Consider the following 19216-nt stretch of genomic DNA (forward strand, 5'->3'; position numbering starts at 1 on the left):
AGAGTTATGTACTTGTAGCAGTGGGGCTCCATATCTCTTCATTCCCAGCAATGGAAAACTAATTATCAAATACTTCCTTGGTAGTTGGTCTGTCTCTCTTGGGTGGAAACTCCAACAACTATAGTGAGTTGTGTGTTGAAATATGGAATGTAATCAAGGTAAAGAGAAAATGAAGTGAAATTCATTAGTTATACAGTAGGGGGTAGGGAGTGGGGGCGGGGGCGGGGGCGTATACTGGGGTTTTTGGTGGTGGAATATGGGCACTGGTGAAGGGATGGGTGTTTGAATATTATATAACTGAGAGATAAACCTGAGAACTTTGTAACTTTCCACAGGGTGATTTAATAAAAAGTTTAAAAAAAAGAACTTAAATGAATAAACTAGAGTGATGCCACTGTTAAAAAAAATAAATAAATGCTTTCTTTTTGATCCTAACTTCCCAACTATTTATCTTATACTCTCTTTCCCTGAACATTCTCTAGAGTTCCAAAAAGTTGAGCCACACATAAAAACCTTTTCCAAAAGAAGCTTAAGAGATTGAAAACAGAAGCATCAAGAAGTTTCTTATGAACTGAGACTTAAACCTGAAACTTTTGTAACTTTCCACATGGTGATTCAATAAAAAAATAAAATTAAAAAAAAAAGAAGTTTCTTATGAGATTGCACTCATCTGTGGAATATAGAATAACAGAATAGGAGACTAACACCCAAGAATAGTAGAAATAAATAGAATAGTAGAAATAAGTACCAGGAGGTTGACTCCATGGCTTGGAAGCTGGCCTCATTCTGGGGAGAGGGCAACTCAGATAGAGAAGGGAACACCAAGTAAAATGTGGTTGGAGGCAATGCGGGGGAAGGTGATGCATGCTGAATGTAGACTAGAGACTGAGCACAATGGCCACTCAACACCTTTATTGCATACCACAATACCTAATTAGAGAGAGAGAACAAAAGGGAATACCCTGCCACAGTGGCAGGGTGGGATGGGGGGGAGATGGGATTGGGGAGGGTGGGAGGGATGCTGGGTTTATTTGTGGTGGAGAATGGGCACTGGTGAAGGGATGGGTTCTCAAACTTCATATGAGGGAAATATGAGCACAAAAATGTATAAATCTGTAACTGTACCCTCAAAAAAATAAATAAAAAAATTTAAAAAAAGAATAACTTAATTTATAATTGTGGGTTATAGCACTCTGGTCCTACCTCCAATATGCCCAATAGAAAATAGCTTTCAGGGAATTTTCCATCCCCAGAGTCCATGAAATACATTTCCTTTCTGTCTTCAAGATTTATCATGATGACCCCCAAATACGCACAATGCTATCAGTCATGCAGCTATCAGGATACCTGAATAAAGAACTACCTGACCAAACTTAAAGCAAATTAAGTGCTACTTACAAAAACAACAACAAGTGAGAAAAGTCATAAAAATGGAAGAAAACCAATGAAAATAATATAGTAATATAGAAAATGCTATTATATATTTTACTACTCATTTTACTTTTATATACTTTATAAATTTTGGATAACAGTTCATTATGAGAAGTTCTTTTCAAATATCCTATCCTAGACTTTTGCTTGTCTTTTCATTCTCTTGACTGTTTTTCTCAGCAAAAATTTTTAATTTTAATAAAATCTAATATCATAATTTTGTCATTTTTGTCACTGAAAAGCCATTCCCATTCCCAAGGTCATCTAGGTTTTCTGTTATTATCTTCTGAATATCTTGGAGTATTATGTTTTACATACAGGGCTCAACTTTATTCTTTGTTGATTTTCTAAAAAAAAAAAAAAGTTTCTTATGAAGGTATGGTGCCGCCAGCAGGTCAACCTGTACCTGCGGGGCGATTACATCAGCAGCCTGATGGTGCCATCAGACTTTCACATACCCCAGAATTGCTGCTATGCCTTTGGCCAAACCCCAAGAACTTGGGTCAAGTTTACCAATAAATTAAACAGCCAAAAGTTAGGTATGTGGGAGCCACACCCACATACCACCTCTGGTTCAACTATATAAGCTCATTTATTGGCCTTATTTCAGAGACCCATAAATCTTGAAAGAGATCAAAAGACACAGTTAGGGCTGGTCACACAGAGGTTAGTGGGAACCTGTGACTGAGATCTCCAAGTTCGTTTGAATCGGGACTGGCCTCCTCCCCTTAGGTCCCCAGTTTTCCAATAGCTTGGCAGTCACACCCACAAAATATGCCCCCCTCCAGTGCCATGTAATCTCATCAATGGCCAACACCCAGAGACTATAAACTTAAGCTCTTGGAAGAGAATGACACAGAATTTCCTGGACATTCATTATATTCTACCCATAGCAAGCAATACAAAACAAGTTGTCTAACATTGCCTTTTCGGCAGGTTTGAGTGGTGGTAGTGTCGAAATATCGAATGTAACCAAAGTAGAGAGAGAGAGTATGGGGGACATTGTCTGCCACACAGGCAGGGGAAGGATTGGAAGAGGTGGGGGATACTGGGGATTTTGGTGGTGGAAAAAGTTCACTGGTGAAGGGATGGGTGTTTGATGATTGTATGATCGAGGCTCAAACATTAAAGTTTTGTAACTATCTCATGGTGAATCAATAAAAAGGGGGAAATAAATAAATAAATAAATAAAATTCTGTACTAAAATAAGTTTCTTGTATAATTTATAAAACCACTTTATTGGAGAGAAATTAATAAGGGATTTAGTGGAGAAGATTTTTTTTTTGCCTCAGAATGCAGCTAATGTAAAAGAAATTTGGCATAAAGAGCCTACAGTTTTAATCAAAACAAAACACATTTGTTTAAAATTACTAAGCTACTAATTTTAAAGGCCTAATATTAATTAATTCACTTAATCCAGAACTAGATAATTCTGCATTGTTGAAATTTGACTTAACTTATTGTTTTGTATTTGTTTTCTCTTCATGCTTATTTATTTATTGTTTCTAGTCATACCTGGCAATGCTCAGGGGTTACTCCTGGCAGTGCTCATGGGGTCATATGAGATACTGGGAATTGAACTGGAACTGGCAGCATACAAGGCAAACTCGCTACCCACTTTACCATCACTCTCGTGCTTAATTTTTTAAGCAATCACCATCCATATTTTAAAATTTCTTTGTGCCCAACTCATTTTATTATTGTACTATATGTGATTAATCTAACCATATGGTCAATTTACACTATAACGAAATGTTTGAAAATGTTAAAAATATCTAATTAATATTTTTACATTTTACTCTAGTAAATGTAAAGCTACAGGGCTGGGGAGATGACTCAAAGGTCAGGAGCACATGCTTTGCACATGGAAGTCCTGAGTATGATCCCTGGCATGGTATGGTCCCCCAGTACCACCAAGTATAAAAACCCCCACCAAAGAACAAAGATTTTTTTTTTTTGCTTTTTGGGTCACACCCGGCGATGCACAGGGGTTATTCCTGGCTCTGTGCTCAGGAATTACTCCTGGCAGTGCTCAGGGGACCATATGGGATGCTGGGAATCGAACCTGGGTCGGCCACGTGCAAGGCAAACGCCTTACCTGCTGTGCTATCGCTCCAACCCCCAAGAAAGATTTTCTTTAAAGAGTCACATGTCACTTTTGTAGCTTCAACTCACATGCTATTTTTGTATGTAGCCTGAGATGAGGTAAAAATACATCTTTATCTTTCTTTATGTAGTGAGCCATTTTCCTAATAATATCTATTAATGATATATAATTTCCCCAAGTACTTTTGGTGCTGAGTTCATTGTTTGTTAGGTTCCTGTGTGTGCATGAACTTTTCTCTCAGTTCTCTATTTTCTACCTCAGCTTGAAATGCTGTTTACTTTTCAACTTATCAAAAAAAACCCATCGAGGGGCCGGAGCGATAGCACAGCGGGTAGGGCGTTTGCCTTGCACGCGGCTGACCCGGGTTCGATCCCCGGCATCCCATATGGTCCCCCAAGCACCGCCAGGAGTAATTCCTGAGTGCAAATCCAGGAGTAACCCCTGAGCATCGCTGGGTGTGACCCAAAAAGCAAAAAAAAAAAAAAACCATCGATTGTTAATGTATATACAAATATACATTAATAATTGACAGGTTTTTCTTTTATTGGTGGTGGTGGTGCTGGAGATTGAACTGGGCCTTATGTATGCAGGATATACACTTTACCACATCCTTGCCTTATTATGTCTTTTTGTTTTGTGTTTTGAATCTGACCATTCAGGTCTTACTCCTGGCTCTGTGCTCATGGTGGGTCCTGGGGCAACCATATGAAAATGCCAGGGGTTGAACCCAGGTCGACTGCATGCAAAACAAGTGCTTTACCTCTGAACTATCTCTCAAGTCACAAGAATGTCTTTTTTATATAATAATGATCCATAGAATGTTTTAATGTTTCTTAAGGTAAGTTTTTCCTTCATATTGTTTTTTCCCCTTAAAGGCCTACTTAACCAAAGGATTTTTTTTTTTTTTTTTTTTTTTTTTGCTTTTTGGGTCACACCTGGCGATGCACAGGGGTTACTCCTGGCTCTGCACTCAGGAATTACCGCTGGCCGTGCTCAGGGGACCACATGGGATGCTGGGATTTGAACCCGGGTCGGCCGCGTGCAAGGCAAACGCCCTACCTGCTGTGCTATCTCTCCAGCCCCCAACCAAAGGATTTTTGAGGATTTTTAGTACATGTTATATATTTTTTAATTTTTAAATTGATATTCTGTGGTTTGCAATACTATTGTCACTGTCACTGTCATCCCGTTACTCATCGATTTGCTTGAGCGAGCACCAGTAACGTCTCTCGTTGTGAGACTTATTGTTACTCTTTTTGGCATATCCAATATGCCGTGGGTAGCTTTCCAGGCTCTACCATGCTCGATACTCTCGGTAGCTTGCCAGGCTCTCTGAGAGGGGCAGAGGAATTGAACACGGGTCGGCTGCGTGAAAGGTGAACGCCCCACCGCTGTGCTATCGCTCCAGCCCGAAATACTATTAATAATGATTTATCCTTTGGTACATCTACACAATGAAATACTATGCAGTTGTTAGGAAAGATGAAGTCATGAAATTTGCTTATAAGTGGATAGTCATGAGAGTATCATACTAAGTGAAGTGAGTCAGAGAGAGGGACAGACATAGAATGAGCACACTCATTTGTGGAATATAAAATAACATGAGACTGACACCCAGGACAGTAGAGACAGGGCCAGGAAGATTGTTCCATGGTTGGAAGCCTGCCTCATGAGCTGGGGGAGAAGGCAGCTGGAATAGAGAAGGGATCACTAAGTCAATGATGGTTGGAGGGATCTCTTGGGATGGGAGATGTATGCCAAAAGTAGATAATGGACTAAACATGATAGCCTCTAAGTATCTGTATTGCAAACCATAATGCCCAAAAGTACAGAGAGAGTATGGGGGAAAGTGGCTGCCATAGAGGCAGGGGGAGGGGTGGGGTAGGGGAAGGATACTGGGGACATTGGTGGTGGAAAATGTGCATTGGTGGAGGGATGGGTGTTTGATCATTGTATGACTTAAATTCAAACATGAAAGCTTTGTAACAATATCTCACAGTGATTCAATTAAAAAAATAATGGTTTCTCATACACATAATTCCAATACCACACCTAACACCAGAGTATGCTTTTCCTCTCCCAAGGACCCAAAGGCCCTAAAGCCCCTCCTTCCTGATCCCCACCTCCCCACATGAACTCAATTGTGTGAATCAGTACTCCCAGTGTGTTGCCTTTGGCACTTTGTTACTTCCTTGTTTTGTGTCTTTAAGTCCCACATAAGAGAGAGATGATTCTGTGTCTGTCCCTTTCTTGCTGACTGACCTCACTCAGCATAATCTCCCCTAGTTCCATTCATGTTGCTCAATTGCCCATGAGAATGGTACACAAGCAAAAATCTGGAAACAGCCAGTGTTGGTGGGGTTGTGAGAAAGGAACCCTTATTCACTGTTGACGGGAATGTCCTAGTTCAGCCTTTCTAGAAAGCAATACAGAGATTTATTTAAAAAAAAAGGAATAGAAATGCCATACAGTCCATCGATACCACTTCTTGGCATCTATCCCCCAAACACAAAACTATTAATTAAAGAGGGTATATGTACATATATGTTCATCACTCACTTAGTAAAACAGCCAAGATACAGAACCAATCCAAATGCCTAACTATAGACAAATGGATCCAAAAATTGTGGTATCTATACACAGTGCAGCTGTGTATGTATACTGTGCAGCTCTGAGAAGTATCATTTTTTATTGGCTTTTGGGGTCACACCCAGCAATGCTCAGGGGTTCCTCCTGGCTCTGCACTCAGAAATAACTCTTGGCTGTTCTTGGAGGACCATATAGAACGTCAGGGATGAAATCAGGTCAGTCTCGTGCAAAGCAAATGCCCTCCCTGCTGTACTATCGCTCTGGCCCCTGGGAAACATCATTTTTCTTTATTTATACCTTATCATTTCATTTCTTTTCTCTTTTTTTTCTCTCTTTTTTTTTCTTTTTTAGAGTTTTGGACAACAGCAGGCAGTGCTCTGAGCTAACTTCTGGCTCTGCACCAAGGAATTGCTCCTGGTGGAGTTCAGGGAATCATATGTGGGATGGGAGGGGTTGTACCTGGGTCTGACATATGCAAGGCAATCACCCTACCCACTGTACAATTGCTCTGGGCCCTTAGAGTAAATTTCTAAAATAAAATAAAACTAAATTAAAAAGGTCAAGTGGAGTTTCTTTTGGGATTACACTTAAATATTAATTTAAGGGAAACTAATATCCCTTTGATAAGATTGTGGTCTTGGCAGGGGATCACCCCATCTGTCTCTCATGTGTGAGACCCCTGGTTCAGTTCATAGTACTGCAAGTGGGAACTCCTGGTACCAGAACCACCACAACTGAGGATTGTGAATTCTTTGAAGAACATGAAATTATTTTGGTTCTAAAAAAGTTATTACTATTATTTTTTATTAGACGTCATTAACAACTTCTAGGTTTTTAAAATTTATCCATTGTATCACATTTGTTAGCATATACTTGTTTTTGGAGTTTTTGGAGGGGAGTCTTTTTGGGGGAGCCAGACCCAACATTGCTCAGGGGTTACTCCTGGTTCTGGACTCAGTGATCACTCCTGGTGGTGTTTGAGGGATTATATGGGATGCTGGGGATAAAGCCTGTGTTGGCTGTGTGTAAGGCCAGTTGAACTATCTCTCCAGCCCCTAGCACATGCTTCATGATAGTTCATATTTCTGTTTCATCTGTAGCTATTTCACCATTTTCATTGTTTTCTCCCTACAGGTTACTCATTACGTCTTGTTCAATTCTGAATTTCTTACAAATTTTTGACTTAATAAATTTTCAGTACGTGTTTTTTCCCTTTGCTAAAATTGTTTTCTATTCTTTGCCCCACAACTTCTTTCTTTGTTTGGGTTTGGTCTGTCACTTTTTTCTACATTTCCTTCCCTGCCCAACCTTTTTATTGGTTTTGTTTTGGGGCCACACCTGGCTGTTCTCAGGGCTTAGTCCTGGCTCCACACTCAGGGATCACTCCTGGTGAGGCTCCGTGAACCAACAGGGGGGTCAGGGATCCACCCTGCAGGTAGGTAGGCTTCCTACCTACCCTCCTGTCGCTCCAGTATATACATGTCTTCTTTGTCCTATAAATTAATTAGAAGTCATGCAATTATTTCTGAGTATTGCCTTAGTTGCACCCCACAAAACTGAATACATGCAATATTTTTGTCACCATATTTCTAAGTGAGTTTGTTTCCTATCTCTGTCTTCTAAATTCATGTTATTTATTAGTATTTTGTTAGTTTACAACTCATAAAAATTTTATGAGACTATAGATATTCTTTTGTGATCAAGTTCTAATTTAATTTGGTTACAGAACTTAGTTTCATCGACACTAACATGTTGCAATTCATTGGAGTTTTCTCTATGATGTAATGGATATTTTATTTTAGTAAGTGTTCTGTGATTTAAAATTGTATATTTTTTACATAGCTTATTTTATTGAGCACCACGAAGAGTGGTCCCTAAGCACGGAACCAGGAGTAATCTCTGAGCACTAGACAGTGCTTCCAGATCCCCCACATAAAAATAGCACCGGAGCTTCTGACCTGGCTGGTGCTGTGCCAACGGTAATTTTTAAAGATCTTGTTGTAGTCAGTGTGCTCTTCATCACGTTGACATGTGTGGTTTCCATACATAGTGTCCTCACCTCAGCGTTACCAGTGTGCCAAGAGCGGTCTTTGCCCTGGGATCCCTTCTCCAGATCAACACTCACTGGGTCCTTCTGTCCGTACAGTGTGCAGAGCCCCTCTGCCCAGAGTAGACAGAACAAAAATACTAGTGTGCGATGGCACCACTGTGGGAGACACCGCAAGTCTACTTGCTAAGTGACATCTGTGACATTTGTTTTCTGGCTACAATATCCCAGAAACCCCCACGGGCAGAGCCTGGCAAGCTACCCGTGACGTATTCGATATGCCAAAAACAGTAACAACAAGTCTCACAATGGAGATGTTACTGGTGCCCACTCGAGCAAATCAATGAGCAACGAATTGAGGGCACACCCAGTAATTACTCCTGGTGATACGGGACCATATGGGATGCTAGAGATTGAACCTGGATCAACCATGCTCAAGACAAGAACCTTGACTGCTGTCAAGCTCTCTCCAGGCCCAGAAACAGATAATTTTATTGAAACTCATACAAAAAGATGTAAGGGGAGGAATGAGAGAATCATGTGTTCAAGAGAGAATACCAGCTTCTCCAGAATGGAAACAGGCAAGCAAAGAAATCCGAAGACAAGAATCGAGATACAGCACTGGCCTGAAGAGCAAGCCTCGGTAGCTTAATTTAAAAAAAAAAAAAAAAAGATCTGGGGTGCTAGCACAGCGGGTAGGGCATTTGCCTTGCAGGCGGCCGACCCAGGCTTGATTCCCAGCATCCCATATGGTCCCCCGAGCACCGTCAGGAGTAATTCCTGAGTGCAGAACCAGGAGTTAGTAATCCCTGTGCATTGCGGGGTGTGACCCCAAAAGCAAAAAAATTAAATAAATAAAAATAAATAAAAAAAATTAAAAAATGGATCTTCTGGATTGCGTATATAATTTCATGTCCTTCTTTGTTTTCCCTACCTTTGTTTAGCTCAGGAACAACTGTTCTTACCTAACTGTAGCCACATCAGATTTGTGAAACAAGCGAACAGATACGTAAAGTAACTTGTAGCATTGCCTGTTCCTTACTTTCACCATAGTCTAGAGTAAGTTTTAAATTGTAACTTCCTGAATATTTTGAAGACCCTTTGCTTGTAAGCCACAAGCCTGCCTGCCTGCCTTCCTCCCTCCCTCTCTCTTTCCATCCACCCTTTTCCCAGGGCAAGCAAGGCAAGTGTTCTACTGCCGACCTACTCTCCCATCCAGACTTTTGTGATTAAGGCTTATTTCAGGGGTCCTCCCAGTGGTGCCATGGGTCACCCGACGGTGACAGGGTGGCCATGCAGTGCCTGTGATTGAACCTGGTGCCGCCCAATGCACTCCAGGTCTGGTTCCAACACTTTGAACTACTTCCCTGGCACTTTCACTTATTTTCTTAACTTATTTTTTGCCCCCATTTCTTCTCCTTTGAAAAAAAAGTGAAACAAATGTAGTTTGTTGGTTGGTTTGATTTTGGTGAGAAATTGGCTTAAAGAAGTGTGAGAAGAGAGAAAGAGAGGAATGTGCTTTGAGGAGAGCTTGAGCTTCTTCAGAGTTGAAAAGGCCTTTTTTTTTTTTTTTTCTTTAATGCGTTTGTCCTTGCTCAAATCCTTTTGGAACTCGGAGCCAAAGGACAGTTCCTTGCCTAACAATGGAAGGTTGTCTCCTAGTTTTCAAAGGTTTCAATCTCACTTTCACTCTCCAAGACTTCACTGTGCGGTCCCAGGCACGCCCCTTGCGAGCGGTGTCTGGTACTCAGTTAGGGAATTAGGGGAGCCCCTTCTCCAATTTCAGTTCTCATTTCTGGGAGATTCCCCTGCACCTTCCCACCCACAGGAGTTCCTTTTTAGATTCCTTCTGCTGTAAAGACAATGTTTCTCTCTCTCTCTCTCTTTTTTTTTTCTTTTTGGGTCACACCCGGCGATGCACAGGGGTTACTCCTGGCTCTGCACTCAGGAATTACCCCTGGTAATTCCTGCTCAGGGGACCATATGGGGTGCTGGGAATCAAACCTGGGTCGGCCGCATGCAAGGCAAACGCCCTACCCGCTGTGCTATTGCTCCAGCCCCAAGACAATGTTTCGCTTGCAGAAACAGAACCTCCCTGCCTTCCTTCGTCTGGGATGGTGGCCCTCCAAATCTCGACTTTCATACTTCACCATATTTTCTTCTCTTTTCTTACTTTCTTTAGTTTTTTCTCTTTTCTTGGTTAAAGAAACTCTGGTACATCTATACAATGGAATACTATGCAACTGTTAGAAGAGGTGAAATCATGAAATTTGCATATAAGTGGATGCACATGGAGACTATCATGCTAAGTGAAATGAGTCAGAAAGAGAGGAACAGACATAGAACGACTGAACTCATTTGTGGAATATAAAGTAGCATAATATGAGACTAACACCTAAGGACAGTAGAGATAAGGGCCAGGAGGATCACGCCATGGTTTGGAAGCCGGCCCCACATGCTGGGGGAAAAGGCAGTTGGGAGGGAGAAGGAATCACTAAGTAAATGAGATTGGAGGGATCGTCTGGGATGGGAGATATATGCTGAAAGTAGGTCAAGGAACAAAAATGATGACCTCATAGCATCTGTATTGCAAAGCATAATGCCCAAAATGAGAGAGAGAATAAGAAGGATTGTACCTGCCACAGAGGCAGGGAGTGTGGTGGGGTGGGGGTGGTGGGTGGGACACCAGGAACGATGGTGGTGGAAAACGTGCATTGGTGGAGGGATGGGTGCTCGAGCATTGTGTGACTGAAACATCATGCAAGTTTATAACTATATCTCATGGTGATCCAATAAAACTTCTTACAAAAATAATAAAATAAAAAACGACATTAAAATTATGTAAATAGAAAAAATACTGAAGTAAGTAGTCTTTTTGTTTTGTTTTGTTTTTTGAGTCACGCCCGACAATGCACAGGGATTACTCCTGACTTTGCACTCAGGAATTACTCCTGGCGGTACTCACGGGACCATATGGGAATTGAACCCTCGTCGGCCGCGTGCAAGGCAGATGCCCTACCCACTGTGCTAATGCTCCAGTCCCACAGGTAGTTTTTGTTGTTGTTGTTGCTGTTGTTATTGTTGTTTTTTGTTTGGGAGCCACATCCCATGATGCTCAGGAGTTACTCTTGGCTCTGCACTCAGGAGTCACTACTGGTGGTGCTCGAGGGTCCATATAGGATAACAGGGATTGAGCCAGGGTCAGCTGCATACAAGGATCAGGCTCTGATACCAAACCCTTAAGTGCCAGCTAATGCCCTGGGATAAATGACTGTAATTTAAAGAGGAAACTCTTATAAATCTCAAGGGAAAGAAAAGTTTATGAAGTAGTCAAGGAAAAATCTAGCTTTATAGTTATTATTATTTTGGTCTTTGGATGACACTTTGCTGTCCTCATGTCTTTCTCCTGGCTTTGAGTTCAGGGATCACCTCTGGTGGGGCTGGGGGGACATAGAGTGGTGCCTGGCATTACACAGGTAAGGCATTACAGGTGCCTTACCCGCTGTACTGTCTCTCCAGGCCCAAGATCTCAGCTTTTGTATTTACTGTGACTGGTCTAGCGGCTTCACTCTTCGTAAGCCTCCATTTGTCCCTAAGTAGAAGTAGTGAGAGGACCTTTGTGAGATTTTATTTGGGTTCTAAGTGATGATTTTTTAATTTTGGTTTTTTTTTTTTTGGTGGTGGTGGTGGGAGGAAGACAAACCCATCTGTGCTTCAGGTCTTACTCCTGGCTCAGTGCTCAGGGATCACTCCTGGCAATGCTTGGGGGACCATACATGGTGCTAGGGATAGAACCTGAATAAACCTTGTGCAGGGTAGGCACCGTACCTGCTGTACTATCTCTCCGACTCCTCTAAGTGATGTTTTTTCATTTGTTTTGTTTTGGGGTAACACCTGACAGTGTTTGGGGACTATTCCTGGCTCTGTGCTTGAGGGTCAGTCCCTATAGGGCTTGGGTGAGCAAGTGGTGCGGCATCAAATCTGGGCTTCCTACATGCAAAGCATGGCTCAGCTTGTTGATCCACCTCTCTGGATCTAAGTGATGAAGTTTATAAGCATTTAGTCAATGTCTGATTCATTAAGTGATGCTCTTTCAGTTATTGTTATTCTTTGAAATCCACAGCATCTTTCAAAAATGTAAACCTCCATCATGAATTAATCTCTCATGTGAACAAAAACATTAAAAAGGAATTCTCTCACTTGGGAGTCTGCTGGTTCTCTTAGCTGATTCTTCTGCATATTGCAGATTTATATAAATCTGAGTCTTAATAATCTCCATCTCTTCTCACACCTTCATCCTGTGGGCATCAGAATGAGGCCTCTTATTGTTATAATTTGTGTGTGTGGGGGGCACACCTGGTAAATGCTTTGGCATTACTCCTGACTCTGCAGTCTGGAATTACTTCTGGCAGTGCTCAGAGGACCATATGGAATTCTGGGTGCTGAACCCAGGTAGACAGTATGAAAGGCAAGTATCCTACCCACTGTACTATCTCTTAGGCCCCTTGTCATTGTAATTTTTACAAATCATTCAGTATGTGTCACTTTCATATGCAGGGATGTTTTGGGTCCTCTCTGGAACCACATGTTAGGGGGACTCAGCATATGGAGGTTCTGCTGCCATCTGGGGTCAAAGTCTCTTTCCCCTCCTGGTTGAGCTCCCTGACCACCCATCTCCCATCCACCATACCAGGCTATGTTCCAAGATATTTTTTTAATTGCAAAATAAGAAAAGGAATCTGGGGAAGATTCACTCGTCATAGAATTTTGGCAGCTCATCGCCCAAAATTACTTGATGGTCCACACCAGCAGCTGTAACCGTGACCAGGTAGATGACACCTCCACTAGAGCCATCGCGGTTCATGGCCAGAGTGATAGCTGCAGTTTCAAGTTGGAGAGAAGAGAGAGAGAGAATGGTTTAGCTTCAAAGATCTTTCCTTCCCCTCCTGTCTACATGTCCACTACCACATGCAGATTTCAAAAACCATCTCCCAGAGAGGCAGAGTGTTGTCATAATAACCCAATTTGAAAAATAATAGTGCCTTCGTTTGTAGCGCCTCCTGCTGCTCATGGCCTCAGTACTCCCACTAACATCAATTTCAAGTTAGAAACACCTCAACAAGCAGCTCACAAACCCTTGATTTATCCATCTGCCCCCCAAGTTAGCTCCAGCACACCACTGGTTCTTCAGGCAGCAAAACATCCTATGCTAGTGCTTTTAGAACTGTCCCAATTATACCACTTGTCTTAATGTTCCAGTGAGTTTAGTTTTTTTTTTTTTTTTTTGAGTTTAGCTTTTGTTCTGCCTCTTCTACCACAAAGGTTTCCTGGTTTGGAAGTTAAATGATCCCCTCATATACTGCTCTTCCTCTTCCTCATACTCTACCTCTTTCCAGGTTAAAACCCCTCCCCTTGGAAGTTACCATCTGTGGTGAAGCGCCTGCACTCCTCAGGGGTCATGCCTGGCTTATATGCTGCGTCCACATAACCGTAGATGTAGGTGCTGCCAGAGCCACCGATGGCAAAGGGCTGTCGAGTCAACATTCCTTCCAGGGTAACATAAACCTGGCGGAGGCAGCCACACGTCAGATCACAGAGTCATCGACCCTCTCCCTCCCACTGGGATAAGGAGGTGACGTCTGCCTCTGCAGTGAAGCCCCAGGATCTCATGCCCGCGGTGACTGAGACTGTACGGTGGTTCTAGAAGGAACATCTGTGGAACTCATCAGTGGAATGGTTGTGATCTTCATAGGACAGCGCTCTGTGGGGGCCCCCTGGGAGGAAGTGCTTCAGGATACACTTACCTGGCCCCCTTCACGGTGATCCCAACCAGCCACCATGAGATGTGCCGACAGGTCATCCCGATACTTATAGGTGATATTTTTCACCACGTTAGCAGCAGCCACTACAAGTGGCTGTTCTCCCAGTTCCATGCTGAAGGAAACATTAGGAACATAAGTCAGTATAATTTCCTGAACTCCACCTCCTGTGTACGCCATACCATCAGCCTTGCCAAAGGCCATCAGAAACCTAGAGCTACAGAGGTTCAAACTCCAGCCCCCCTCTCGAATGTACAGGGGAACAGAGTCTCACATTACTGTTTGATAAGAAGATGCCAGTGTTCCCCTCCTTCACTGACTATGTTCTCCCCAACCACACATAAATGACATAGCTCTTACTTGGCTGCAAGAACCCTGCCCTTACAGGTGAAAGCAGATAAGCTTTATTTCCGCCCCAATGACCTTGGCTTCTCATAGCTCATGGCGGTTATGTTGAACCACATTATCACTTTTCTTCCTCATGTTATGTGAAGGTAGTGATTTATAGTTTGCAAACTGCCTTCACATACACCAGGGGATCCTCAGGATAACCCGCGGGTGAGGTAGATACTTTTAGCTGCACTTATTTGATACGGAAACCCAGCTTTGGATTATTCAAGTGCAGTTCAAAGTCAGCAGAAGCAGAAGCCGAAGCAAGATTTTTTCATTTCCCGTTGCAGACTCCTAGAGTGCCCAGGCAGGGTATGGGGGCAGGAGGACCTGGAGCTTCGTACCCATGGATTTCCAGCTGGTAGGCAGCCATGTCGGACACAGCCTGGGCGTCAGCAGCCGAGCCAGAGAGCGCGCAGTAGATGCGGTCATGCAGGGGTGACAGCTTGTCAAACACTCGGTTCACCACTGCTCGTCTGTCGGGAACAACAGGCATCAACTGAGAGTTGCATGAATTTCTGAGGTTCATTGTCTAGCGTTGTTGGTATTTCTTTGAGAACAGCCCAGAGTTCAGGAAATGCCATGCTTTGATGAAAGCAGGGAGCAAAACTCCGCTCAAGTAAATGAAGTATTGCAAGTCACAACTGAAGTCAGACTATATGCAGGGCTTTGAGCTTATAGTGAAACCAAAAACATTAAGACTAATGTTACTCTTGCTAACTTTCCTTTGCTATCAACCATATTGAAAAAGTGATATGTTTAGGGCTGGGGAGATAGAACAGTGAGTAAGGCACAGTGTCTTGCAGGAGGCTGATCCAAATTTAATCCCTGGCACTCCATGTAGTCCCTGGAGCACTGAGAGTGATCCCTGAGTGCGACCCCTGAGTGCAGAGCCAGGTGTAAACCCGGAGTACCGTCAGGTGTGGCTCAAACACACACACACACACACACACACAAATTATGTGTTTACGAAACATAGTGACATAGAGCTACCCCTGTATGTGTTTGAGATTTTTGCATGTGAGATAAAAAAAAAAAAAGACTGGCCAGGGGAAGAAAGACAAAATTAGTACAACGCGTGATGGAGTAGAAACTAAAACCCGCTTAGCAGAACTGTACTGAAACACAGAGACAGATGTTGTCTTAAATTGTCTTCCCTTTTCCGTCATTCCTCCCGTGGACAGGCCACCCGTGCATTCAGACTGTACATTCCTCTCCATGAACGGAGACCCGAGCACACACTGGCTAGCTTATTAGTGACTTTTCTAAAAGGTGAACTTCATTTCACCAGAATACGACTTTTTTCACAAGCAAATATAAAAAAAACATGTGTTTGGGTCTATTAGCTTCTTCTTTAAAGCACCCCCTTCACCAGCACTTACCCTGCAGATACCCGTGAATCCGAACCCACCACAACGCCCCCGTCAAATTCAACAGCCATGATGGTGGTCTGTGGAGACACAGGGGTGGAATGTCAGGGCAGTGAGAATCTAGATCCCCTCTTTAAAAAATAGTTTTAGGGGTACAGCCAGTGGTGCTCTGGCTTACTCCCAGCTCTGTGCTCAGGGATCACTTTTGGCAGGCTGGGGTAGGGGTGTCATATGGGGTACAAGGAATCAATCCCAGGTCAGCCATGTGCAAGGAAATTGACTGTAGTATCTCTCCGACCCCCCCTACAACACTTCTTTTTTTGGGGGGGGGGTCACACCAGGCGATGCTCAGGGGTTACTCCTGGCTCATGACTCAGGAATTACTCCTGGCGGTGCTCGGGAGACCATATGGGATGCTGGGATTCGAACCCGGGTCGGCCGCATGCAAGGCAAACGCCCTACCCGCTGTGCTTCGCTCCAGCCCTGACCTACAACACTTCTTGATCCGGATGAGGAAACATTCCCAGAGAGGGGGGACTCACTCGAGATCACAGTGACTCAGGGCAGACCCCACTCCCAGCACAGGGTTAGTTTTTCATCTTCCCTTTTCCTCCTGATTGCTTCAGGGAGTGTCACAGCCAGGCTGCGGTATGGCATGGGGAGAACTGAACCTTGAACCCCGGAGCTTCCTAAGTGAGACCCTTTCCACTGTGAAGAAAGGCGGGAGAAGGCGCCAGCAGCAGAGGTGCCCCCCTTGAGGGAAGGGCTCGACAGGGCATTTCCAAGCCCAGGAGTGATTCGCTGCCTCCCACATGCTTGTCTGAGCTGGTGTGCAGCAAACACTATGGAAATATGAAACAAACTCAGGGGCTTGGGGACCCTGAGGTGAAGGATTTAAACACAAGTGAAGTCTTCTGGTTTAGTGATTGCACATTGAGGGGGTCAGTGGTTAATGGGGTCAAGAGTCAAGGTAGGAGAGATGGTACAAGGAACACGAGACAGCTTAAACGTTTCATTAAAGTGGCTGGGAGGTGGCTCAGAGGGTTGGACACACTTGCATGGGGGAAACTCTGGGTTTGGTCGCTGGTTCCACTTGGGCATCCTCCTACCAACTACGCTGGGAGTGGTCCCCAGCACCACAGGGAATGTCCCTAACAAGGGCTGGAGAGACCACATGGGCGTAGATCGCTTCCCTTGCATACAACTAACCTGGGTTCTATCTCTGGCCCTGCATACGATCATCTGGGCTCTGCCAGGAGTGATCCCTGAGCACAGAGTCAGGAGTAAGACCTGAGTACTGCAGAATGTGACCCAACACCAACAAATAAATGGTTTCATTTAAAGATTTCTGAGCAAGATGTAACTAGATCTTAGTAGCCACAAGATGAGATCTATCTCTTCCCCAGGACAAGTGTTAAATGTTTCGATCTGTATGCTGTTTCAAAGTCTCTTTGTTGAGTCCTCCAACGCGTGGTATCTGAATTATCTCCTAGTACTTGTTAAACTTTCTTTTTAATGGCTTCGACTTTGTGCTGGCATATTGTAGTTATAAACTTTGTACCACAGCAGAGTGTAGCAGCCACTCCACAGTGCCATGTACACAGAAGAAAGAAACTTCATGCTTTTTTTTTTTTTTTTTTTTGCTTTTTGGGTCACACCTCGAGATGCACAGGGGTTACTCCTGGCTCTGCACTCAGGAATTACCCCTGGCCGTGCTCAGGGGACCATATGGGATGCTGGGATTTGAACCCGGGTCGGCCGCATGCAAGGCAAATGCCCTACCCGCTGTGCTATCTCTCCAGCCCCTAGAAACTTCATGCTTGTTGCTGATGATGAAGATGATGAAGTAAAACCGATTGCTAGAAAGAGTCTCACTGCTGCTTACCCTCTTTTTGCAAGGCTTTGTAAAAGGGAATCCTGAGAAATCAGTACTGAGGAGGCCATTAGCAGGCTTTTCGTGAATGTGACTGCTGAATTTCAGGGGTCATGGTGTTGTGCTATGTATTCGTCCCTGTCATGAAAGCTTTTGTTATAAAAAGAAAAATCCTTCTGTATCAAGAGAGGCATTTGCTTTGGGAAGTGTGTGAGCTGACATTCCAAATCAAGAAAATTAATTAAGAAAAAGAATTCAGGAAAAGTGAAGGGGGATAAAGCCACAAGCTTCCTTCTCTGGTTGAGTAGGAAAGGCTTAAGGAGTCTTGGTTCAAATGAGGAAACTGAGTCAGAGAGAAAACAAATGACTTTTCTAAGGTCAGAAAAACTGGTAGTGAGCCTGGACACAAATCCAGTCCTGCCAACCACCTGGTTTTCAAGTGCTGCTCTTCCTGCTTACCTGGCAGCCAGAGATGCCCCCACCCTTACCCGGGGGCTGAATTTCTCAGGACTCCAGAAGTGGTTCTGCTCCCAGGCACAGTTTCCTGGAATTTGCTTTCTAGCAAACTGATTTGCCAGGAAAAGAAACCAGAGAAGAGGAGCAGCCCCCACTGTGGACGCTATTCCTCTACCGCAACTAGGGTTCCCCAGTGGGGGGCGGGTGACAGTAGCCCGGAGCAGAGCCGGCCAGCCTTGGACTGCATGTTCCGACGCCCAGCGGAGTGTGGGAGCGGGCAGCGAACACCCGGGGAAAGACGCGGAGAAGACCAGGGTCATGCAGGAGTCTTCTGAGTTCAGCTGGGGAAGGGCACAGACCGTCCCAGCTCAGTGCTGGGGGCAGAGACCAGTGTTTGTGTGGTGACGCGTCCCCTCTCCACGAGTTCCCATACCCCCCTCTCCCGCGCTGTCCTTCACTTAGGGCCCAGGGTCCCAACCCTTTCGCGCCTTCTGCAACCCCCTTTCTTGTTTAACAGCCCACTCCCTCTTCGGCTCCGAGTGAAAGCGAAAGCGCTTTAAAACAGCTTCCCCCTGACGCTTGCAGTTAGCTGCCAAAGCACCGCCATCCCACCGACCTCGTACTCTTGCTTAAAGAGTAAGACCTTAGCGGACCCCTAGCACAACCCCTTCGGAGTAGCGACGCCCCGTATACCCCGCGGAGCGCCAGCACGGAGCGCTATCGGCTGCTGCTCCACTCTTACTAGCCCCCCCGCAGTCACTCCTCCGCGCTTCCAGGGTCCCCCCCGGTCGCCCTATCGATCATTACCCAAACCCAGATCATTACCCCCGTGTGGACTTCTCCGGTGCGGGGAAAGTCCCCGGCTGATGCTCCGACCCGCATCATCCCGGCGCCGCACACGCTCCCGCCGGCCGCTGCCCGGGTGGTTCTGTCTCCCGACCTGCACGCGGCGCACAGCCTGCAGCCACGCCCCTTCCCACGCCCGCCAGGGGGCGCCCGCGCCCTCCGCTCTGGGCTGAGCGCCCCGACGCCAACCTGTGCGGGGACGGTCTGCCCGGAGACGGGTGACGCCGGGCGCGCCCCGACGCTGGAGTGGACAGCCGCCTGTGGGTCCCGCGCGGGGCGGGGGCCGGG

General features: G+C 44.7%; 1 protein-coding gene across 1 annotated transcript; it reads right to left on the reverse strand.

Annotated features, from left to right (window-relative positions):
- Nucleotides 1-12869: 12869 nt before the first annotated feature.
- PSMB9 (proteasome 20S subunit beta 9) lies at nt 12870-19013 on the reverse strand. The gene is made up of 6 exons (XM_004617681.2): nt 18908-19013; nt 15766-15833; nt 14728-14859; nt 13979-14108; nt 13598-13739; nt 12870-13052 (listed from the first exon to the last, which is right to left on the reverse strand). Exons 1-6 carry the CDS (start codon nt 18965-18967, stop codon nt 12925-12927), a joined length of 660 nt encoding a protein of 219 aa, XP_004617738.1. The 5' UTR covers nt 18968-19013; the 3' UTR covers nt 12870-12924.
- Nucleotides 19014-19216: the final 203 nt, after the last annotated feature.

Source organism: Sorex araneus, chromosome 2 (genome assembly GCF_027595985.1).
Source record: "Sorex araneus isolate mSorAra2 chromosome 2, mSorAra2.pri, whole genome shotgun sequence".
Lineage (NCBI taxonomy): Eukaryota > Metazoa > Chordata > Mammalia > Eulipotyphla > Soricidae > Sorex > Sorex araneus.

What these genes read in the sequence shown, in the direction of transcription:
- PSMB9 (XM_004617681.2), bottom strand. Translation starts at nt 18,967, where the DNA reads ATGATGCGGGTCGGAGCATCAGCCGGGGACTTTCCCCGCACCGGAGAA. An exon ending in GATTCACGGGTATCTGCAGG is followed by an intron (nt 14,860 to 15,765) that starts GTAAGTGCTGGT and finishes TGTTCCCGACAG; the next exon opens with ACGAGCAGTGGTGAACCGAG. An exon ending in ATCACCGTGAAGGGGGCCAG is followed by an intron (nt 13,740 to 13,978) that starts GTAAGTGTATCC and finishes TGCCTCCGCCAG; the next exon opens with GTTTATGTTACCCTGGAAGG.